The sequence below is a fragment of the Peromyscus californicus genome, unplaced genomic scaffold (genome assembly GCF_007827085.1).
Source record: "Peromyscus californicus insignis strain IS unplaced genomic scaffold, ASM782708v3 Scaffold_8__1_contigs__length_139910024, whole genome shotgun sequence".
Lineage (NCBI taxonomy): Eukaryota > Metazoa > Chordata > Mammalia > Rodentia > Cricetidae > Peromyscus > Peromyscus californicus.
Genome location: NW_026294606.1, coordinates 17183397 through 17208190, shown reverse-complemented (window position 1 = coordinate 17208190; position 24794 = coordinate 17183397). Strand labels below are relative to the sequence as shown.

At 38.0% G+C, this 24794-nt stretch overlaps 2 protein-coding genes across 5 annotated transcripts in view; one reads left to right on the top strand and one right to left on the bottom strand.

Annotated features, from left to right (window-relative positions):
- The window catches only part of Kdm1b (lysine demethylase 1B), a 42053-nt gene extending 32628 nt beyond the window's left edge, over positions 1-9425 (top strand). For 2 of the 3 annotated variants that reach the window (XM_052727214.1, XM_052727212.1), the window contains 5 exons: positions 1787-1903; positions 2629-2754; positions 3782-3901; positions 5286-5438; positions 7483-9425. In XM_052727214.1, the coding sequence (XP_052583174.1) occupies positions 1787-1903; positions 2629-2754; positions 3782-3901; positions 5286-5438; positions 7483-7566 (600 nt within the window). In that variant the 3' untranslated portion in view covers positions 7567-9425. The remainder of the gene's footprint in view (positions 1-1786; positions 1904-2628; positions 2755-3781; positions 3902-5285; positions 5439-7482) is intronic. The other variant, XM_052727213.1, reaches the window with a different exon arrangement.
- Dek (DEK proto-oncogene) overlaps positions 1-24794 on the bottom strand; it is a 44257-nt gene that overhangs the window by 11662 nt on the left and 7801 nt on the right. The window contains exons 7-11 of one of the 2 annotated variants that reach the window (XM_052727215.1): positions 24248-24436; positions 15263-15401; positions 14813-14961; positions 11594-11662; positions 9779-11182 (exon numbers count right to left, since the gene is read on the bottom strand). In XM_052727215.1, coding sequence (XP_052583175.1) covers positions 11171-11182; positions 11594-11662; positions 14813-14961; positions 15263-15401; positions 24248-24436 — 558 coding nt within the window. In that variant the 3' untranslated portion in view covers positions 9779-11170. Of the gene's footprint in view, positions 1-9778; positions 11183-11593; positions 11663-14812; positions 14962-15262; positions 15402-24247; positions 24437-24794 lie in introns of those variants that run through there. The other variant, XR_008215637.1, reaches the window with a different exon arrangement.

Here is a 24794-nt window from a genome sequence, read left to right as displayed (position 1 = left end):
TGCACTCCTGAGCCTTTGTATTTAGGCCTTCCAGATGAATTGGCATAGCTACAAATTGTACTTTGAAATGTTTAAAGCAAGTATTTTTATTATATGGCTAATATTAATCAGTTTGCATTGGATATCTTCTTGAACATGTGAGTGAAAGCATTGCAACCCAGCTGAGGAGATAAACTTATGACAGACTGTAACTCAGTCTAGGTTTCTTTTGCAGAGAATGAGCCTCATTGTCCCAACAGGGTGAGTTTGTGCCACTGGCCTAGTGGCTTACTCAAGAGCTGCTACTCTTGGGAGTTTTGTTGGTAAGACTTCTAGGTTTTACTTATTTTTTTGCAGTTGTCATGTCAGCTGTTGTTTGGCAATGACTATTTTGGTCTTGCGGATGCTAGTACATGCAAATAGATTGTAGGAGAGAGAACATGTTTTATACTTTAAGACTTTGGGGTGGCGTGACAAAACTCACAGAACTCTGGACTTGCTTTGATTCTGAAATTGGTGGTTAAACCAAATATATGGAGTATTTGAGGAGGAGAGTAGATAGGATGTTGAGAATTCAGTTGTGCTCCACCTGCATCCTTGTTTCATCTAGTCCTGCAGATATTGAAAGGCAGATACATTTCTTTCCCTCCTTCTTCCTACAGACTCCCTTGCCGCTAAGGTTTTCCCTGTAAGTGAGATGCAACCAATCATACACACATCTGGGAGGTGGAGCCTGTCTGGCTCTGCTTCACTGTTGCTGCCTCTGCTGAGAGTGGCTAAGGTGCTTGGTTCTGCTGTGGCAGGGATAGCAGAGGTCTCATGACGACAAAAGGCAGGGCAGGAGACACCTGTTTTGCTGGTACAGGTCTTTCTATCTACTGGTAGCAGTAGTAATGACTTCTTCGTTGATTCTGAAACTAGAACTTTCTGAATGGTAAGGTGAGACAGCAGTTATCCTTGATGGCTTGTTATTATGTGGCCTCAAGGGTTCTCCCTCCCCCCCACACAATAGGTCCTTGGTGTGTAGCCTCCGTTGGCCTTAACGTTCTAAGTGCTAGGATTATGGGCCTGTGCTACCATACCTAGCCAAGAGTTCAATTTGACCTTTAAAACTACTTGAGACCTTGTAGTAAAATGCTTACTGCTTAAAAAGTTCTCATGTAGTTTCACAGTTTATAACCCTAGTACTTGTGATTTGCTTATCAATTATGGAGCATATGATTGCCTCCTAGTTTTAAGTGGTCGTCTGATTCTGAGATCAGTAAGGACAAGCATTTCCTGTATAGGCTATTGACAGGCATGGTACTAAGAATGACAGAACAAGCTCTGATTATTTTGGGCCTTCCCTCCCTCTCTTTCATTTTCATTTTTTGTGGACAAGATCTGACTGTGTATCTGATTGGCCTGGAACTGGCTATGTAGTTCAGGCTGATTTTGATCATCTTGTGTCTACCTCTGGAGTGCTAGGATTACAAATGTTTACTACTACGCTTGGCTGGGCCATTTCCATAAATAGCACTGCATTTCAGAGATGAAGTATGCTACCCTCCTGACCCAGCATTATCACTAGCCATCAAGAAAGTTCTTTATGTACATTCCTGTGTGGATGCTACTTTTGCCTAGGCCCTATTGAGCAATGAACAACCTGTGTGATCTCACATAACACCCCTTGTTCTTAGAACATAAAGTGGGATATTGACAGTTTTACAACTGGAAGTAGAGCAGAGAGAATGCTCAGGTATTGGTCTGAGCCACTGAGAAGCATGGGTAGTTTCAGATGCTGTGTTGTCTTAATTGTTCCCCACAGGTATTAGTCACTGTACCATTGGCCATACTACAGAGAGGTGCCATCCAGTTTAATCCACCATTGTCAGAGAAGAAGATGAAGGCCATCAATAGCTTGGGCGCAGGCATCATTGAAAAGGTGACCTAAATTACCTTAGCCTCAGAACTCAAGAGATAGCGCTGGCTGATAGTTTTGTTTGGATAATAACCTTTTGAACAATTAGGCAAACAAAAGGGAGTAAGTAAACAGAATGTACTATATACATGTGTGATTGTCAAAGAACCAATTTACTCAGTTAAAAATGGGGGGGGAGGTATTATGAAAAAGTTTAGCCTTAAAAATTTCTCATATAATTTGGATTAAAAAAGGCTAGCTGAATTCCATTTTTACTTTTAGGAGAATCGCTTCTCTTGAACCCCTAGATGGGGTCTCATGTAGTCTAGACTGCCTTCAAACTATGTAGCTAGGGGTAGATTTGAAGTCTTGGTTTCACCTGCCTACCATGCCCAGCAGGGAAATGAATCTGGCTATCTGATTTTGGCTTTGCTATAAGCAGCTCTTAATTTGTTTTGTTCTCCTGTGTCCATCCTCTCCCTGTGTCCCAGTGAGCCCAGGGTTTTGGGTTTTTGGTTTTTTTTGTTTTTGTTTTTGCAGCCGTTATGGTCTCCTTTAGCAGTCAAGGCAGTGTGGGAGACACTAGGCCTTTTGAGTGGTCTGTAGCTTATGGAAGTTCAGGACTGAATAGGTGGGGAGTTTTGAACCTAGTGTAGTTGTTTCTAAGTAGACTTCTAGGTTGTACTTAGAGATGGCCTGTGATTGATTGATACAGGGGGCGCTTACCCTTCTCTTGGCTTGCTTTCCAGATTGCCTTGCAGTTTCCGTATAGATTTTGGGACAGTAAAGTTCAAGGGGCTGACTTTTTTGGTCATGTTCCTCCCAGTGCCAGCCAGCGAGGGCTCTTTGCTGTATACTACGACATGGACCCCCAGGTAAAGTTTTGTGGTGTGGTTTGAATTCCTTTCTTTCTTTTTTTTTTTTTTTTTTTTTTTTGGTTTTTCGAGACAGGGTTTCTCTGTGTAGCTTTGCACCTCTCCTGGAACTCACTTGGTAGCCCAGGCTGGCCTGGAACTCACTTGGTAGCCCAGGCTGGCCTCGAACTCACAGAGATCCGCCTGGCTCTGCCTCCCGAGTGCTGGGATTAAAGGCGTGCGCCACCACCGCCCGGCTTGAATTCCTTTCTTAAAGGTTAGGGTTTGCAAATTATGTGCCAGGAGCAGGAATGAACCACGACTGCGTAGATCTGTGTATGTATTTATATTTTGGGGAGGATGCAGCGACTGGGGCATTTCCATTGGGAAAAGAGTCCCAGTCCTTGCCCTGTTTTCTTAAAAGTATCAGTTCTGCTCTCTGGGGGAAGACTCGATGCTCACTTTCAGGTTGAAAGTGAATTCCTCAGGTAAGGCCAGCGACAGCACAGTGAAGAGGTGGACCAAACGTCCTAACTGTTGTCTCTGCTCTAGAAGGTCAGATATGGGATGTCCGTGTGAGGGCCGTGATGGGAGTAGATGCGAAAGGTAGAAATTAGAGTACAGCCCTGGGGGTAGAAAGCTGTGCTACCAAAACAAAGGAACCTAGCCACCGTTTCCTACTTTTCCTCACTCTGGGGAAATGTTTTAAGGGGGTTTCATGTGGGAGCCATGGAAGGTTGTATTTAATTATTCCTGCGGATTTCTTTCTCAAACTTACTGCTGCTTCTCAAACAAAATTTCATAAACAGCCAAGGGAACTTTGAATTTGACATTTACATTATTTCATGAGTGTTTCTTTCTTTCCAGCAGGGGACTGTAGTGGGGAATGAGTAATGTGCATGAGGAGAATGGATGGGGATTGAAGTAGAGATAAAGGACAATGAGACACAATGAAATTCAGCATAGGAGAATGAGGCCCTTGTGTGTGGAATTGAGCCTTTACAGCAAGTGTCCTGTGCTTTTTTTTTTCCCCCGTGACCTGCAAAAGCAGCAGAGTGTACTGATGTCCGTGATCACAGGGGAGGCAGTGGCATCCCTTAGGACCATGGATGACAAGCAGGTGTTACAGCAGTGCATGGGCGTCCTTCGGGAGCTGTTTAAGGAGCAGGTGAGAAAAACCCTCCTTGAGAGGATTAACATGCTTATTGTGGATGTGATCTGAGCAGGTGGGACTGGAAGCCAGTCTGCATTACTGAATACAAAGAGATCAAGACAGGCCACATTAATTTTCCTTGCAGTTTCCCTCTCCACATGAATAACCAGCTGAGTATCGGGACTGCCATAGCAAAATGCCACAGCATAGGTGCTGAGACTTACTTAGTCATTTATAGTTCCACAGGCTCAGGCCCAGGATTAAGATGTCTAGCTGGGTTGGTCTCTGTAGGACTCCTCATGGTTTACAGATGTTTTCCTTGGTATCCTTGAATCCTTTTCCTTCTGTGTTCTAAAGACAGAGCTGGTCATATTGAATTAGGCCTTCTCTTAACACCCCCATTATAATCCAGCTACCTAGTAAAGATTCACACTTCCAAGTTCGTGCGGATGGACTTAGTACTTAAACTTGTGTCTGTCGGAGCTGTAGAGCAGCAGTCTACAATACGACTGTCATCTTTTTCCCATCACATCAATTACACTATCTTCCTTTCCTAAGACTGTAAAAGGCCACGTTTTCTATAGTTGCCATGTTTACCCAAGCTGTAATGCTTTGACTACAACATTCTTTAAAAAGGAAACGTCTATGTGTATAAATATGCATGCCATTACACACATGTATCGATCAGAGGATAACCCCACTCCTTCCACTATGTTCTAGAGATCACTTAGGTCATCAGGCTTTGGCAGAAGTGCCCTTAGCCACTGAGCTGTCTACTCACCGGGCAACATACAACATTCCTTTTAAAGAAGGATGTTTTCTAAAATGTTCTAGCGCACCACATAAACAAGTCTCTCTACAAGGAGCTCCGGGTACCTTTTTTCATTCTTTGGAGATCTGGAAGTAGCCACGACCTGTCTTCTAATTAAGAGTAGAAACAGAAGTGAAATGACTCAAAATTAGAATTTTGAGGATCATTCAGCTGTTGCCAGTTCTTTGTAAAAGAGGATCTAACTAGTCATATAACGGTGACCCAGTCATGCTCAGCTTTGGTTTTCACCTGGATTTTTTAGTTACTTGGAACTGTAGTTTACAGGAAGTGTTCTCATGTTAAAGCTTGTCAGAGGCCAGTGGACAAAACTAAGTTTAGTTTATAGCCACTGTAACCATTCGTTGTACAGGATGTGTCTTTGCAGGTGAAGCACATAGCAGTGGAGGGATCGAGTGTGGCTGGGAAAGGGAGAGTTAATGGGAAGGAGGGGCAGACGTGCTGCTGCTTAGGAGGCTACCACAGTGAACTCAGGCCTACAAGAGGAGAAAGTTCTTTCCAATTGGGTTGTGGTGTATCTAAGTTCCTTTTTGATCCTTTTTTAAACATAATTTTTTGTTTTCACATAAGGAGATCCCAGATCCCACCAAGTATTTTGTCACACGGTGGAGCACAGAGCCATGGATCCAGATGGCATATAGTTTCGTCAAGACATTTGGAAGTGGTGAGGCCTATGACATCATTGCTGAAGAAATACAAGGAACTGTCTTTTTTGCTGGTGAGGTACATATCTTGACATCAAACCCAATCTTTTTATTTTCAGTAAAAATGGCTCAGTATTAAAACCCAAGTCAAGTATGTTTGAATGTCTCATGACTGCACATGGTAGAAGCCCTGTCCATTCTGAAAGCCTGCCTTATATTTCTCCTAGCAGCCATTTTTAACTGTCTAGTTTCCTGTGAACAGATCATTCTTGTAGGTGTATCTTCCTCTTATTTATATTGACATTGTATGATTTAATATTACACTCTGGCTTGCTCTGTTATATTAAAAATATAGCTTATTTAGTCTCTATGCACCATTCTTTTAATGCAGCTATTTTACTTAGTTGGTATCCATGCTCTTTTAAGACCAGGCCTCACTCTATAGTCCAGGCTGGATTGCAACAATCCTCCTGCCCCATACTCTGGAGAGATTCCAGGTGTGAGCCAACACACTTGGTTGGTATCTGTGTTTTTAACTGTCATGTGCAATGGAATGTTTACTGCTGAGCCAAGGTGTTCATGGGTTCCATTATTAAACAGCTTTCTGCTTTCTTGATAGCTGTTTTGGTGCCTGTCTCCCATACCCTTCAGTCAACTCCAATTTACAATTCACGCAGATCTCCCTCCTGGCTGGCTTATTATCTGAAACCTTCCAGTCTTTGCACTATTCACTGACAGATTATAGTATGGTCTTCTGCTGGGTGAACTCTTAATCTTCTCTAATCTTATCATTAAAGAACTAGTCTTTCACTCCAGCAATTTATTCCTGATCACTTTCTTCCATTTTTTTTTTTTCATCCTTACATCTTCTGTCCTTCAAACTTTTGGATTGCCAACCTTATCTCTTTATTCGACTTTGGAAGAGATGTTAGGTAATCTTTCCACTTTTAACTTTTTTATTGCCATCCCATTCTGACTCAACAATTGTCTCATTAGTTATTTAGGCTTTTGAGAAAGGTTTCCTGTTTTCCTTGCTGCTTGTGAGGCACATCTGAAAAGCCTTCATAGCTCCAGCAGCGACAGCACTGCCTGGAAACCTTTTCTATAGTAGCTTTGCTTTTGGCATTTTAGATGCTGGAAGGCTCAGTGGTAATTAGGAAGGATACTTTGTATTTAACAGAATGCCTATGCTTTTCTGAGAAGAGGGGGCATGTTTGGAGGGGTAAATGTGTGCCAGAGCTCAGCCTGAGGTGTGCCATTCCGGAGCTGTCCACCTTGGGTTTTTGTTTTGTTTTACGGAGACAGGGTTTCATAGGCGTGGAGTTTACCAAGTGGATTATGCTTGCTGGGCAGAAAACACTTTAGAGATCCACCTTCCTTGAGTTGAGGATAAGGGTGTGCCACTCACTATATCAGGCTTTGTAGACATGTAGATCCCTGTGTTGAAGAGGAGGGACATCATCATCATCTGCTCCCTAGACCTAAGTGCTTTGGAGACCACCTACTTCTTGCACTGCTATGCTTCAAGCCCCAAAGGCTGACATTTCCCAGTCTTTGTAGAACTGTTTTGCCTTTTGACAGCCTCTGTTCTCTATCCCATCATAAAGGCAGCTAGCTCTATTACAAGTCTGCCTGCAGTCATACTCGGTCTATTGTAATCTGGGATTACAAGTCTAGTTGTATCAGAAACTGTTTGACAGAGACATCTTAAGCCAGCTGAGCAAGTTGCACATACTGGCCATATACCAGGCAGTATTTGCCATCTCTTCTAGAGATGGTAGTTTTAGGCTAAGATAGGATTTATTTACTCTTTGCTTTCCCTGGGTAGTTGTTCTCATGTTCTTCTGAACACTAACTTCTGAGGCTTCTGTGATTCATACTTTCTCCCCAGTACTTTACTTTTACTGTCCTAGATAGTATTTCTACGGATGCCAGAGTACTTGGCAGGGACTTCAGATACATGTTGTAGAAGTCTGGTAAAGCATAGTGAAAGAAGTCAAGGTTCAAGGCTCCGTCATGAACACATCTTTTTTAGGTATACCAGAAAAAGAATAAGGTCATATGACCTGTTGATGTCATCAATTCTTTATGCACAATCTGAAAGTTTCTTTTTTCCCCCACAGGCAACAAACAGGCATTTCCCACAAACTGTTACAGGGGCATATTTGAGTGGTGTTCGAGAAGCAAGCAAGATTGCAGCCTTTTAAAAAAAAACATGTATGGACTTGAGCTTTCTTCTGTGTCCCAAATGGAAAAGTTTAAAACACAAGTTGAACTTAAGTTTTGTAAGAGAGAGGAGACTGTATAGTAAAACTGAAATGTTTCTGTGGTGATAGGAAAATGTAAACCCATTTCACTCTTCTGAAATCACTGACCCTCAAAATCCTTCTAGGCACTTCTATTTAATTTTATTTTTCCATAGGCCCAATTAATGCTGAGTCCTGTGGTTTTCAGAAGGTGGCACAGTGTAACCTAACATTGAGACCTTCATTCTGGTTGGGGGGTTCCCTTCAAACTGGACATTCTAGTTGGCAGATTACTTTTCATATATTGTGAAACCAGGTAATCCAGCAGGGGTCACTAGCAAACTTAGAGAAAGCCATGTGTTTTTCTGTGACAATTTATCAGTACCTTTACCAATGAGCCTTAATATTTTTACACAGCTCCAATCTTTGGGCTTTTCTTAAAATTTTAATTCTTTTTTGATACAATTTGAAGGTATGACATGAAGCTTCTAGGCTATTTTATACTACATATATTTCTTTTCATTGGGTATTCAAAACTTAAGATTCAGGTATATTTTGATATTTTAGATCTGTGCATTCATTAGGAACACAAGACTCACAATCCCTTAACAGTGAGTGTATATGTTACATTCTCAATGCGAACAGAATGTTTTCACACTATAAAACAAACTAAAACCATTTTTGGGTGGGTAGCATACTTGAAATTTGGCAAAAACCTTGTCAGAATAATTAAAAGCCCCTCTTCACTTATTTTTAAAGTGACTTTCACAGTGTCTAATATTTTATATAGTTTACAGTAAGTTTCCCATAGGCAGGTCCACTGGAAAACTGCACAACAATTTATCTTGGTACATAGCACATACTTTAAGCCATATGTTAAAGTCTGAACACGGCAAAACTTTTCCACTTCAAGATTCAACATGGGTTTCAGGGTCTTTTAGATACCTATTCTGCCAAGAAACTTCAGTTGACAAACTAGAAATATGCTTTTGTTTTAAAAAGTCTTTGAACAATTCTTTGAATTATACTGATCTGGTTTTAAAAGGGGCTATACAAAGGTCTTGAAAGCCACCTTTTGAACTTAGGTATTTCTGAAACTCAAAACTTTGCTTGTTAACATAAGATCTTACACGGAGAATGTACAGTGAAGTGAGCTCTAGACAGTCTAGATATACACCCTCCCCGTCAGAGTATGACACAAGCCAATGACTACATATTTAAAAGTTAATTACTCACTGTACTTAGAGGTTATTTGTTGAGACTCATTGGTACTGATAAGGGAAGTATTCTGCTTTAAAGTGTAAGTAATTAAAATGTTTAGTGTATGTGAAGTGATAAATGCAAAATGTTAAAAAAATTTCAGTCTAAGTTAGTTTCTAGACACTTGAGCTTGTATTACGCCATTTCGTATAAATGTGTATTTAATTTCCTCCCCGTTTTAAGTGACAAAATTTCCTATTTTGTTCTACAGGAACTATGGTACTTTTGAGTTACTATATTTTTCAACCTCTAAGGTTTCTGTTAATGAGAGCTGGGCAGTGGTGGCGTACACCCTTAATCCCAGCACTCAAGAGGCAGAGGCAGGCAGATCTCTGTGAGTTCAAGGCCAGCCTGGTTTACACAGTAAGTTCCAGGACAGCAAGGGCTGTTTCACAGAGAAACCCTGTCTCCAACAAACCAAAAAAAAAAAAAATTTTTTTTTTGTTTATGAGAACTGTATACTTACAGCGATAACTACACATCATGAATAATTGGTTATGTAAAACTACATAAGGACTTTTGCAAATACCTTTAATAAATGGTTATAGCATCATTGTCAACTTTATTTCCAATTCTTTTAAACTTTTGGTCATAAGCACTTACTACCTATTTCCATTTCTTTAATAGTAAACAGTCATTTCAAAAGTGGTCAGTTAGCCGGTGGTGGTGGTACACGCCTTTAATCCCAGCACTCGGGAAGCAGAGCCAGGTAGATGGATCTCTGAGTTAGAGGCCAGCCTGGTCTACAAAGCGAGATCCAGGATAGGCTCCAAAGTTACACAGAGAAACCTTGTCTCAAAAAAACAAACAAAAGTGGTCAGTTATTACTAAAGAACTCCAAGTCACAGAATTGGGGACTAATCCTCCCACACCCCAAAGAATAACACGAAAACAAATAAATTAAAAGACTAAATACAAGACATTTAAAACATCAATTTATCTTTATTGCCAAGATTTATAACAAATTATTTAAAAGTAAAGGCCAATTTTTAGTCCCCATTTAGTTACTTCCTCCATTTCACTCTAAGCATACTAAAGTCGAATATGTAAAAATACCTGTTAATGCTCAACATTATTTTAATATATTTGATTTACGATGTGAAAATTAAACACTCAGTTGGTACATCAATTGTCAAGCAGCTTATTTTTATAATTCAGAAATAATTTCTCAGGACAGTCAAAAGACAAAATTTAAATTCAGGGACAGTCCATGTTTATCACTTAAAAATCTTGATTGACCAAAATTTAAAATCAAACAGCCTTGATTCCATAATACTTACTTCAAAGAAATTTAATGTATGGTTTTTTGAGAAATACTTTCAAAGATACCTACATTCCCGGCATTACCATCTGATAACTTTTATACTATCTTCTGGCATTACATCTGATGATACTTTCAATCATAATTATGAAGGAAGTCAGGTATCTACGATTTATATGGTCAAAGTTTAGTTACTACCAGTTCACTTATATAAGCCAAGTGTGCTCACCCTTCCCCAGTTTTTGAAACTTGATGTGTTGATTTTGGTTTATCCTCAATATAAAATTTCTATGACACTTTTAACATACCACAAAAATTGATGACACTTTCAGGGCAAAGCAGAACTGGACAGTCCTTCAGTGCTGCAACACTGAACTAACTGCTCTGTTATGCTGCCTGGCTGAACACTGACATTCTTTAGTTACAAGACATCTACCTACATGAGTTTAAAAATTGATCTGCACAAAAGAAATTAAAAAAAAATTATATACAACAAATTGGTTTTTAAAAATACAAAAATAACATCTGTCACTTCTGTCATGCTGACAACCTGACATATATATGCATGCGTGAAAAGTTCCAACTCGGTCATCTGAACAGCTGTGCTCTAATATGATGAAGAAACTGCCACTACGTTTTCACACTGACAGAAGGTGTATTCAAAATATCTCATATACTAAATACTGCAATAGTCTCTGCACGTATAAATGCTGGTTATAGTTACATAGTTTTTGCTTCAATTAAAAGTGTCTTAAGCTAACATTAAGTGCACTAAAATTCACAACAGTTCAGAAATCTATGACCTTACAATAAAGAAATCCAAAACGTACAACTATAAAAAGCAAGGAACATTTACTGCCATGCAAGACTTTAAACTGAAAACTGCAAGGAAATGCAATTTAAAACAGCAAGCTCAAATATATGTAACACTCAAAAGGGTCAGCAGCGAGTTCTACCAACAATAGACTTAAAAAAGAAAATACATTCTCTTTGCTGGTATAAATCGTATCTTCAAATCTTAGAACAAGCCATCTGTCCTCTAGCTTAAGAGATTAGCTGCAATAAAAAAAGAAAACCGCTTTACCATACCCAACACACAAAATCAAGTATGCATACATCATAAAATCTTACTCGCATCATATTAATGTGACCTTGGGAAATCAGGTGAGCTAAATATGAAACAGTGGTTACTGCTGACCTTGGGCCTTGGAGTGACTTACCCTGAAGCTAGTAAGTACCTCAGAGATACAAAGCTACCATGTGTACTATGAACCTATCTTAATCTAAGCTAAGGTTCTATCAAAACTAAACAAACTTACTAAATATAGTTCTTCATCTATGTTTATTAACAACCCTGGGACATCAAATTGTGATTTTCACTGAAATGAATAGTTAAAAAAATGCAATATTTGATAAACTTTTGGTTTCTATGCCAAGTGATCAAGTAGGAAAAAGGAAAATATTTACCTCTTTTACAGTTGTTTTAATGAAATCTTTCCTCTCAGTTAAATCATAAGCAGGATAATTTTCATATACCTAAAAACATTAAAAGCAGATTTAAAAGTCTGTAATACTGTCTTTGAATTAAAAGTAAACATGTAGATTTTAAATGTTCTCTGGTTCACTACAGACTTGTACCTGTAAATGACATTTACTGTATTCAAAGCAATAAAGTCAACAGACATTCTCGGTGCTTTACAACTTCAAAGTAGTACTGAATCAAAAACACAGGTAGGAAATATTGGCAGGCTACCTGTGGAGTGTCTTTTAGAGGTCCTAGTCTCCATAGCACCCAATATTCTGCTTAGGATTCTACAGTTTGAACTCCAACCTCTACTCATTATACTCAATCCTCTTAATTAAATCATGAAAATCCAAATAGTCTCATGAGTGCTTTACTCCTAGAATTTAAACTAACTTGCCCCCAATTTTTTTAAGTCTCAAATCTATTATTGCTTATCTTCCAGTCTGAACTCATACTGGAAGTCTGCAAGTACCCTGCAGCTGAACTCTTACCCTCATTTAGGGCCTATAAAACTTTTACTATAAATGGACAAGCAAGAAAATGTTTGGGGCTTTGCTAGTCAGTCTTCTGTTACAACTATGCAACTGTGCAGATGTATGAGATAGATATATTCATATAAGTAGGTATACTACCAATACGAATAGGTGTAGCTGCATTATAAAACTTTATTCACAAAATGCGACATGATGATAAAGATGACCTAATAGTTGGCCTGTCTTTGCAAACAAGTCCCATTTATGTCACTGCAACTAACTACAACCCTTTAATATATTAAGTTGTACTACTCATTTCCTTACTGATGGTCATTTACGCAGCTTCTGGTTTTTCAGTATTTATAGACAAGCTGAATGAACACTATCAGCATCATACAACTATGCCTTTAAGGAAAGGCCTTGAAATGGAATAGCTAGATTAAAGGGTACGTGCAATCTAAATTTCAATACACTCTGAAAAGTCCTTTAAAAGAAGCGGTTACAATTTAAACACAAGTAGTACTTGTTTTGCCTTCTTTGCTACCAATGAAAACTGTCAATCTCTATAGTGCTCCGTTCATTCTAATAAGCAAAACTTATTTCCTTCTAATTTCTGTGTCTGATAAAAGGCCCCTTCAATGTTTATAATTCTTATATCTCTCCTAAAGTGGAGAACCAGTGTTCATTTGCATGTTCCAAGAACTCCATTCTCGAAGTATCTAAAATAACATATCTTTTAAACTATCCTATCTGTTCTAGTCTCAATTATGATCACTGCTACCTGGGACTGGTAGCATCCACAACGAAGAAGCCTTTGATTAGGCTTATTTGTGATGAGGTAAGGCAGTCCCATGGCTTGTGTCCTGTGCATGTTAGTAATGAGTGTCCTATCACTGGGCCACCAAGTACCCCCAGTCTCATACTGTTGCTTTTCTGCCTCTATCATCTTTTGTCAGATCGACCTTTTTTGATGTTTGTAGCGTAACTTTAAATAATGTAACTATCAAGCCTGGAGTACTATACACTTTTAATCCTAGTACTTAGAAGGCAGAGGCAGGCAGATCTCTGAGTTGGGGTCCAGCCTGGTTTACACAGGGAGACCCTGTCTCAAAACAAACAACTATTATGTTACATCCCTTTCAACTATCTCAGTATTCTACCCAGATTCTCAATCCCTTAGTTTTGAGAACACTGAAGTTAGTTCCAACGCATCTACAGATTTTCAAAACTCTAGTTCTCTCCTTACTGCAAAGACTTCCTTGGAATCCTAGTTTTGAGATAAATTATTTTTCTTTTTTTTTAATCAAGGGATTTTTTATTCCTTTTATATACCAACCACAGATTCCCCCTTTCTTCCGCCCTCCCTTCCCCTCCCCAAATGACTGCTTCTTACAGTCATTATTTCAGTGACTATGTCACTGTTCAACAATAAAGCAGTGGTTCTTAACCTGGGAGTTGAATGATCCTTTCACACCAATCACCTAAGACCATCAGAAAACAGATATTTACATTACAATTCATAGCAAAATTGTAGTTATGAAGTAGCAACAAAAATAATTTTATAGCTGGGCGGTGGTGGCGCACGCCTTTAATCCCAGCACTCGGGAGGCAGAGCCAGGCGGATCTCTGTGACTTCGAGGCCAGCCTGGGCTACCAAGTGAGTTCCAGGAAAGGCGCAAAGCTACACAGAGAAACCCTGTCTCGAAAAACCAAAAAAAAAAAAAATAAAAAATAATTTTATGGCTGGGCGTCACAACATGAAGTATATTAAATAAAGGGTTGAAGCATGAGGAAGGTCGAGAACCACTGCTGTAGAGAAAAGGTTTATTATTTTGTTATTCTATTATTTAATTTACTTATTATTATTCTAGTATTTTGGGACTCAGTGAATAATTCTAGATGCTTTTCCATATTCTTTCAAGCCCTGGCCCCCATTCCCAGGTAGGAATGTTTGTTCTGTGGTGCTGTACTCCTACCAAGGTGTTCCAACAGTTTGCACGCACAGCCCTCTGCTGGAATATTTTTCTCTACCTCACTAACAGCAGGCATATTTAAAGACAAGTAATGACTTCCCTGCTTTCTCTCTTAACACCTAGTCTTAGCTTGGCATGTAGTAAAGGCTCAGTTGAATGTCTAATAAAGTAAAAAAAATAAATTCAATAAAAGCATAGACTATTTTACCTTTGGTGTATTTCAAATTAACCTTTATTTAATCAAAAGAAACTAGATTTTTAAATCTCCAACTATACCTACAATATGGACAATGACTCATTCAAGACTAACACATTTTATTTCCAGAGATGCATCCATTAAAAAAATTCCAGAGAAATTTAAGTTGGTTTTCTGGCACAGTCTTCAGCACACTAAGAAGGGAGTAAGGTGACTCCCAAGATTCTCTTTAAACCAATACAAGCTAATGATGCATCACTAAGTTTCCACACCAGGAAGTCTGTGTTGTGAAGCCTATCATTTTAATTTTATTGACTATTTATAAAAATGTTTAGGTCAGAGATGCATGACTCTTTTACAATTACTACAGTACCCAGTACCCACAAGAGGATCTGAAATAGTGATTTAATCAATACTCTCTGAATGAATACACAAAAAGATGTACTAATAGTTTCAAATTAAATGGGTGAAAAACTCCAAAGTCAGAGGGTAATAACTAGAACACATGCCCCCAATTACCTCTTTGCAAATCTGCTTCATTGTGACTTCCTCCAAGTTAGCATCAGCCAGTAATTTCTTCACTGTTTCCTTTAACTCTTCATCTGTAGGTGGTTTTTTCAATTTTTTAATTAATGGTTCATCATCAGAACTATCTTCAGATTCAGACTCTAAAAGTTAAGATACCAAGTGTGAATAATTTTTTGCATACCAAGGTGTAAGACAAAGGAAGTTTTTAAGTTTTCAAGAGAACATAAGCCCTTCCCAGAGATAAATCACTTAGTTTTAATTTTAAAATAAAAAATTTACCTAAAAATTACATTTAAAGCATGCACTGAAAATTTTTTAGCTTTGAAAACTGGCATGCTACTTCTCCCCAATGTTCTTTGCAGTTTACTGTCTTCCATACATACTTAAACATGTACATGCATGTAGTGTACCTAACAACTGCTGTCATCATTTCTAATGTACCTTTTTTGGAACTGTTTTGATTCTTCTTGGTGGTGCTGCTATCTGCCTTCTTAACATTAGCACTTTTTACAGACTTCTTACTTTTAGCAGCAGCTTTCTGTTTTGCTTTTTCTTTTTTAGATGTCTTTTTTGGTGGTTGCTAGAAAGGAAAAGAAAGCACATATATGGATGAGTCACTACTGTTCTTCCCTCTACGTTCTTACAGTAAACACTAGCTATCACAGCTTAAACATTACTAATTATCAACTGTTGAGAGGAATTGTGCCCTAACACTTTATTTCAATGTAAAGAAGTCATCTACATTATTCCATTTAATTGGGGCTGACATATAATTCAAAATATAAATACTATTTACTGTCTCCTACTCTCTTCCCCCAACTAAAACCAAACTAGAGAGAGACAAGCTTTTATTCCTTGTGTTCACTGATAAACCCATAACTTCTAATAGGTCCTAGTACACAGCAGTTGTTCAATAAAAACTTGTGAATATATGAAGAAACAGACTCAGTGAAGTCATTTTATTCATAATCATATTACTACAAGCTAAGACTCAAACATAGACCTGACTCCAGAGCACATGCTCTTAAGCACCAATATACAGATTCAACAAAAGCTAAATGCTAGACATAAATTACAGTGTCCAAATTATAGCTTATAAGTACTTTATTTCAACTAAAGTCTCTGAAACTAGGAAGAATTAATTCTTCATTTAATTAACATTCCCAAAGCAAAGTATTCCACATTACAAAAGAACCTAAGATAATTTCTCATCTTTATACATTGAAACTATCACAAATAGCTAGACAGAGAATGTTTTACACTCTTGATTTTGGAGTTAATCATCACTATCAGCTTTTTGTTGTTTGAGAGATACTGCTACAATACATACCGAGACCAGTCTTGAATGCTTTCTGTCTTGGCCACTAGAGCCTTACATTACAGGTATGTTATAGCTCACTTAACTCTTAAAGACAAATACTGTGTTCAATCTGTCCTTCATATCAATTTGTTAAAAATCTAGGAAGACTCAGACTATTATAGCTAAGTGGAGTTAATTCAATTTTTAGTGTGTCTTTTCTTTGTTATATTACCATTGCAAATATCTATATAAACCTAGGTTCACCCTGTATTAATAACTCAGTAATATTCTGTTGGCTGGGCACTAGCAAACCTTTCTAGTTTGTCAGCTACTACCAGTACATAAGTGGTATTAAGCAGCTGATAAAATATGGGAGCTTTATCAAGCAGTACCAATGACTAGTATTAGTTTTCCATGACTAACTTAAACTAATGTTTTTTAATTAGATGCCCACCTAGTTCATATAAACTGCAGTAGGCTCTTAAAGGGAATAATAAAGGTTCAGCTGTTGTATCAATACTCTTATTACACAGAATCAAATATTCAGTATTACTCTTCAGTCAAAGGCTAATAAAACCTGGGCTTTTAAGTATAAGAAACTATACTACCCAAATGGTTGTGAAAAGTAAGCAATAGAAACAACACACTGCACTGCTACTCAATCGCATTACATTCGGTATTTAGAACATTTCCAGGGCCATCTAAGTTTATGATTAAACTTTTAGAAGGCATACACAATATGATTAATATTAAACCTATTAACTGGTACAAGTTAGTGGTTTAATAAAGTATAAACATCTGTGGTGATAAGGGAGTAGGGGAGGAAATGAAGTCACTCTTAAAAAATGTTCCTTCTGGACAAACATATACATCTTTCTATACTAACACCATCTTCTAGAAAGGATAACATTCCGTGGCTTTTTAAAAAGACAACTCGCCTACTGTTGATTACCAAAATTTCTACAAGAGCGCAATCATACCACACAAGTACTACAGAACAAGATAAATTATAGTTCAGAGTGCAGGGTCTTGAGGCGAGCTGCATGCCTTAGTTCATCTCCAGGCCCTACTTTCCCCACTTAACAAATAAAGGAACCAATCTAAGTCTTTGTGGGGGGTTTAGTGTACAGCTTGTGAAAATACTTTTAATGATGCCTCCTGGCACGTAGGAAACAATATCATCCACCATTGCTACCAAGTGCTTCCTTTTGTGATTGAGAAGTTCCTCCAGTATGCAAACCAATTTCCCCTAAAATTGGATGTTGTAAATAGTCTTTAAAAGCAAGGTTATCTATTACAGAATGGAAATTATAAATGTGACACCTCACTAACCCTGACACATCACTTACTTTATCACATTATGGTAGACATGACTTGACTCACAAACATCTTAATTCCCTTAAGTTTATAGTTGGTTTCACTCATTTTCATTAATCAGTTGTGAATTTTTTGTGACACACTTCAGGTAGAAACTGATTAGGACTTGATGACTTAGGAAATACTGAAAACTGAACAGTGAACCAACAAGCTCCAACTTAGTTGGTTACCCAACATCTTGGGCACAGTAAAATAGCTGATGAACTCACATCCTGTCTTTAGCTCTACAAATGTTAAGAATCATTTCACCTATCCTGAAAATGAAGTTATTAGGTACAGGTGATTCTGGAAAAGACGAGCGTTTCAAACATCTCAGTTTTGGGAAACAATGGACACAGTTTTAGAAGTTAAGGCAAATGAAGGTCACTGGCATTTGGAGGTAAAGATAAACAGTGGGACAGTTGAGAAGGCAAGTTAACCACACCTATTTAAATTTTACACTAACTTTCAATCCTTATGAAAATCTTAAGAATCTAAAGCCAGCTAAAGGATCAACCCCTTAAACATTTCACAATGCTATCAATTTGATTCCTTCACATTCCCACAATACTTGGCCTGTAAGTCATTAATCCCAACCTCCCAAAGCTTGGGGGTCTGGGAAAGTTCAAGAGGAAAGAAAAATGCATTTTCATAATGCTGCATCCACACAATCTCGTGCTCAAAACAAACAAAAATCAGCCGGGCGGTGGTGGCGCACGCCTTTAATCCCAGCACTCAGGAGGCAGAGCCAGGCGGATCTCTGTGAGTTCGAGGCCAGCCTGGGCTACCAAGTGAGTTCCAGGAAAGGCGCAAAGCTACACAGAGAAACCCTGTCTCGAAAAACCAAAAAAAAAAAAAAAATCAAACCAAATTCCTTAACTCATTATAAATGAGGTTGAAGATACAGAACAAAAGTAAGAACATGGGCTTATAATCAAGCTTTATTTTAAATCTGATTTCACTGCTAATTTTGCCTTCTCAAACAGATCTCTTACCCTTTCCAGTCCTCTTTCCTTAATAGTAAAAATGGAGATAAGAATGGCCCCATTAATGTTTATTTTAACACTTTTCCCATTTATTTCCACCTCTGTGCAGTTAGGGTAACATTTTATAATTACATAAAAACAATGCCTTATAGACATTTTAGGTCTGATTAGCTATATTATTTACACAGTGATTGAGGATAAGCTGTATAAAATGCAACAAAAGCATACATACTGTTTATTAAACAGTCATCTACACATCTGTTTCCATGCTATACTGCAAGCTTATGGGAAGATCTGACAATATCTAGAATAGACACTGACTGCCCTTACTAGCTCTAATGGTCCCCAAGCAAGCAAGCTATTAGAGGTTTATAGTTTATAATGGCCACTTTCCTTATGTTCAACTCTGTACTGTTTGTAGGACTTGGTCCTTGTAAGCTTGGGGGTCGGGAAAAGTTCAAGAGGAAAGAAAAATGCATTTTCATAATGCTGCATCCACACAATCTCATGCTCAAAACAAAACAAACAAAAATCAAACCAAATTCCTTAACTCATTATAAATGAGGAAATGCAGTAGTAAAGTGAGGAAGCACCTTAAAGCTACTAAGAAGCAAATGTGACCTATATTAGTTCTTGGAAGAATAAAACCCACTCACCTATGTGTTCCTTTAAGCTAGGGATGAAACTGTAAAACTAAGTTACAGTAACAAACTAAGTGGTGTATCACAGCCTATTTGCTATATATAGATCTTTTTCTATTGTAGAAAGCAGTACTAAAAACAGATGTGTATTGGCTCATTCATTCCTTAAGTTACATTTGACTATACCCTTTTTCCTCTTAATATTATGTGGCTAACCCTCTCACTCACTAAAATATATAAGGGTATATATGGCAAAAGACTGTTAATCATGTCTTAATTACTACTACAGAGCTTAGAACTAGTGTTAATTAATTGCTATATAATTATTAAAGTTTTGAAAACTAGATAAATTTTAAAAATTTCTACCAATCCTAAAGTTCAATTTTTTTAGTCATCTTGCTAAGCCATACATAGCCTCTTAGCCACACCTCTTGATTTGTAACATCACTATGTTCTGGTGTAATTTACATGTATAGACTGTATAGTTGAGAAAGGGAAGACAAGACCATTGTATCAAACCATCAAGAGTAAGTACTCTTGCAATCCTCAAAACTAGGGAGGCTGAGGCAATACAACTTACAAGTTCAAGGCCAACAAGAAATAAAACACTTTAAGAAAAAAAAACAAAAAATGATCACAATAATGCTAAAACTATATAAATAAAAGTAAACCTCTTATTCTTCAAAAGACAAACAAGAGTTAAGAATTAATGAAATTTAAGGTGTGAAAGATTCTTTTTTGTTGTCTGTTTTGAGACAGGGTTTCTCTGTGTAATCTTGGCTGTTCTGGAACTCCCTCTGTAGACCAGGATGGCCTAAAACTCACAGCGATCCACCTGCCTCTGCCTCCCAGTACAGGTATTAAAGGCGTGTGCATCATACCTAGCTGTGAAAGATTCTTAACAGACACCTTTGTAATTTAATCAAACAGATGTTAAGACTGGGTTGTTTTACAAAATGAATGTGAAAAAAATTAAATAACAAGTTTCAAAGGGAAAAAATACAGAAAGAGCTTGTTTCCAAACCAACTTTTCTTCTAAGATTTATTTTATTTGTGTGTGTGTGTGTGTATACGGGGTACCCCAGGCCAGAAGATGGTATCTGATCCCTGGAGCTGGAGTTACAGGCATGGTGTCAGCTGCCCGACATGTGTAGTATTGGGATCTGAACTGGAGTTCTCTAGAAGAGCAGCAAATGCTCCTGACGGCTGAACTATCCCTCCAACCCAAAGGATTAAGATTAGTAACAAATTTTCAAAAATTTGAAGAGGATTTTCCATGTAGAATCGAAAAATGGCACAAGCACTTTTTGCCAAAAACCCAAAAATCTTGTGAGAACAGGGCTTACCTATCTGTTATAGGCAGCAGGGCTCTTGAAGGAGGGTCACCAAAAAAGACGCCTGTCAGAGCCAGAATTCTGTCCTCACAGCAGAAAGGTTGTACTGGGTGAACAGATGAACAAAATAAAAAATTAGCTTAAAATACAGGATGCTTCTAACTTGGTTGAGAAAACCCAGAATGACAAGAAAAAAGAAACGTACAATTCTAGTTAGAGTTCACAAAATGATGAAGTGTAAATGGATTTTTATCAAGGCGGTCTTTCAACTTTGATTTCCAACGAAAGATTTAAATATTCAGTTTTGTAATTTCCTCCATTCAAATTATGAAGTTTCTTAGTTTCTAAAAGCATTATTAAGGAATAGCAAAACATGTATGTCCACATCCTACCACTATCAAATTTTTTCAATAACTAAAAAGACCATGTGACAAAAATTGTAACTGCAGGTTTCTCTGAGTTGTAGAATGTCTAAATGAACAACAACCCCACTTTTGACTGTCTTTTTCCTATGAAGTCAGGAAATGTAATAGCTTCCAAAAAAGATTTAAATCCACATCAGATTTGCAGTGTAGCAGTGTAGCAGCCACTAGAAGAGAAGTACTAACACCTGGATCATAGCTCACAGCTAAACAGTGAATAACGTTCTGGTCAGTGTCACAGACAGAGTCTCTTGTTAAAGGTATCCCTTTCAAGGGAAAAAGGCAAACAACGTAAGACAGCCTGTTGCTTGTTCTTCCTTGTCTTTAGACATAAAACCATTAAACTCTGTGATCATGATTAACTGATTAGGACACAGAGAAATCAAGATGGACTGAACTGGAAACTCACTACCTCCCTACTGGCTAATGTTTACTGTCAGAAGATATGAAGACTACTGGGAGAAAACACATCAGCTATTACTCTGCTACAGAACACAGGTGCACCACAATACCAATTCGTCAGGCAATATATGCCCACTACTGTAATGATGGCAAAACTATTTTGCAGATGAACTGGTCTGATGAAACCACAACACAGGAAGGAACATAGACCTGACAATGTAAAAACCTGGTCAAGAGCCCACGGCTGAAGAGGGCCTGGGCCCACAGAAGGAACACATTACTAATGTTTATCTACATGAATATGTAGTCAAACTGCATGTTAAGCATTTGTGCTTATACCCAGATTACTGCAGCTCTCAGCCTAGGGCAGAAAAGCTCCTTTTTGCAGAGGATAACAGTTAATGCAATGAGTCTTATCTGGTCAAGTACAGAAAAAGGGATGAGCACCCACCCTTAAATGGGACATCTGTGTCAACTCCCACCCAAGGCCTGATCAGGGAACATTACGGAAGAAAGAACAGAATGAATTCAAGAGCTGGAGGATGGGGATGATTGTCACGAAACACAGCCATCCAGACAAGACATTACCACTGCAACCATGAACACACAGCAGCTATGAATACCTTCACAAGACTGGCGCTCCAACTTCTCACCATGGATAGAGGTGACCACAAAGCCCATCATCCATCCTTTTCTTAGGAGCTAATGATGATTAATGGTTTCTGGAGAAGGAGTCTTTTTTTTTTAATCTAACCACTGGGAAACTAGGTGGGAAGGTTTCAGAAGGAAAGACGGACACTAGAGGGTAAAGGGAGATGTAAGTTCAAGGCCAGTGTGGTCTACAGCTAGTCAGTGCTATATACTGAGATCCTGTCTCAAAATGAGGATTTGGGAGCAGTGGCTCTTGAGGGTTGCTCCCTGGCATCCATACACAAATCTGTCACAATTATGTATGTACATATAAACAAACGTTTTCCTCTTAGGTATTAAACCATAAAATCTGAGAGTTCAGATTATTCATCTTCTTTCCACACCAATATACAGTAGAGGTTGGAGGGATGGCATAATGGTTAGGAGCGCTTGCTGTTCTTTTAGAAGACCCAAGTTTAATTCCCAGCACCCATGCCAGGTGTCTTACAATCACCTGTAACTCCAGCTTCAGGGTATCTGATGCCCTCTTCTGGCCTCAGAAGGCACTGTACTCATATACACAGACACACATATATATATATATATATGCATATAACTAAAAAAAATTTTAAATGCATGTAGTATCTATAAGATTTGTTAAAAAAAAGTTCTCACATTATGAAAGTACTCATACTTAGTTTCATGAGCACCTTTAATATTCTGACATTAGGAGCTGGAGAGATAGCTGAGCTGTTCTTCCAAGGGATCTAGGTTTAATTCCTAGTATCCATACAGCAGCTCACAACCATGTATAACTCCAATTCCAGGGGATCTAATACCCTCTTCTGGCCTCTGTGGGCAACAGAGCATGAATTTTAAGTATCTCAAGCCAAATATATATACTAATAACATATTTATATAAAACAAGTTTACTACATATCTTTTTAAAAAAGATTTATTTTTAATTATAGGATGCACGTGTGTCTGTGTGAGAATGTGTAGATGACTGTAGGTTCCTGCAGAAACCACAAGAGGATATTGTAACCTCTAGAGCTGGAGTTACAGGCAGTTCAACCTGGGTACCAGGAACTGTTCTTTTGCAAGAGCAATACAAGCTCTTAAACAACTCAGCAACGTTCCAGCCCCATAATTTACCTTATTCTTCTAATTTTGTGGTGTTCAGTAGATAAAAAGCACCTTTCCTGACCACATGAGAGACATCTGTTAGTGTTCAGAGACATTTCTGGCTATTACAACTGTGCGGTGCTTCCCACAAGGAATTATCTAGACTACAATGCCAATCCAGGATTAATCAAACCTATAGACTTCTATATATAGAATAAATTCTAACCCCTAAAGTAAAACAATAAAACACGGCATACTAAACATCATTAAGAACAGGAATGTTCACCTTCTGTACCTACTTTCCCTGACCTAACTAAGGAGATAGCAAAAGCTTAATGTCTTAACAGTTTTCCTCCTACCTAGTATGCACTTTGGAAGCATTTTACAAATATTTGCAAACAGAAAATGTTCCATTTTTAGGTGACATAAACTTCAATGCTGTTACTCATTAAGTAATTCCCAAAAAAGTTGGAGGAAAATGACAACCTTTAACACTTTACTTTTTGCATCAAATTAAATCAGTTCAGGTCAATTATAAAATATTAATATACTATGAAAAAAAAAAAATCTCTTAAGAATGTGGTCCCATGGGCTGGAAAGATGGCTCAGTGCTTAAGAGCACTGGCTGCTCTTCCAGAGGATCCAAATTCAATTTCTAGCATGGTGGGGGCTCACTGTTATATATAACTTCAGTTTCAGGGGATTCTGATGTGATCCTCTGGCGGCTACAGGCACCAAAAATGTATGTGGTGCAAGGACATACTTGAAGACAAAAACCCACACATACATGCTGAAACAGAAAATACACACTCCTCTGTGTCTCTGTTTTGGAGTGTTTTGCTGCTTCCTTTCTCATCCCCTCCTCTAAATGGTGAGAGCCTGCTCAAGGTGCACTTCAAATCTAGGTCACAAATTCAACTGTTTTCAAACTTTAATGTTTGATGGGGGGATGTAAGCCTGGTCAATTATTTATGTAGCTTCACAATGAAAAGGAACCAATATTTTTGGTCAGTGGTGGTGCGTACCTTTAATCCCAGCACTTGGGAGGCAGAAACAGGTGGATCTATGTGAATTTGAGGCCAGTCTGGTCTACAGAGTTCCAGGATAGCCAGGACGACACAGGGAAACCCTGTCCCAAAAAACAAAAGAACTGACATCGAACTATTTGCTTATTTATATAGCAAGAATATTTCTCTGACAGAAAACAATAGTTAAAAAAATACATTTTACCTCCTCCTCACTTTCTTTCTCTTCATCTTCTGAAGACTCTTCCTTATTTTTCTTCTCATCTTCATCACTACTAGATTCATCTGACAGAATTTCAGGACATTTGGTTTGCTTTGACTTCCTTGTTGTTCCAGAACTGTTCCGTTCCTTTTTACTACCTTTGCTTGAGGATTTTTTGGGTTTTGGCAATGGCTTTATGTAAAAAAACCAAACAAAAAAACCAAACTTATTAACAGTAACATCAATGAGAGTTATTTCTAAATTAATCAACTTTTGATAATTCTCAACTCAAATTCTGTCAGAAAGTATTTACAGGCTTAGAGAAATCATCTTTAAATGTGTCAGGCTACCTGAAACTACATTACCAGTATTCTCAATTGTCTTGTAAACACCTGGCAAGACCATTTGCAAAGGGTACTTTTGGTTCTGAAACAGGACTAGAAGTATTCATTGTAATGAGTTCAGGTAGTATTTACATTTGATCAAGACAGTATTTGAAATTAGACTTAATTTATTTCATTTTTATAAGCACTAAAGATGCCATTACTAG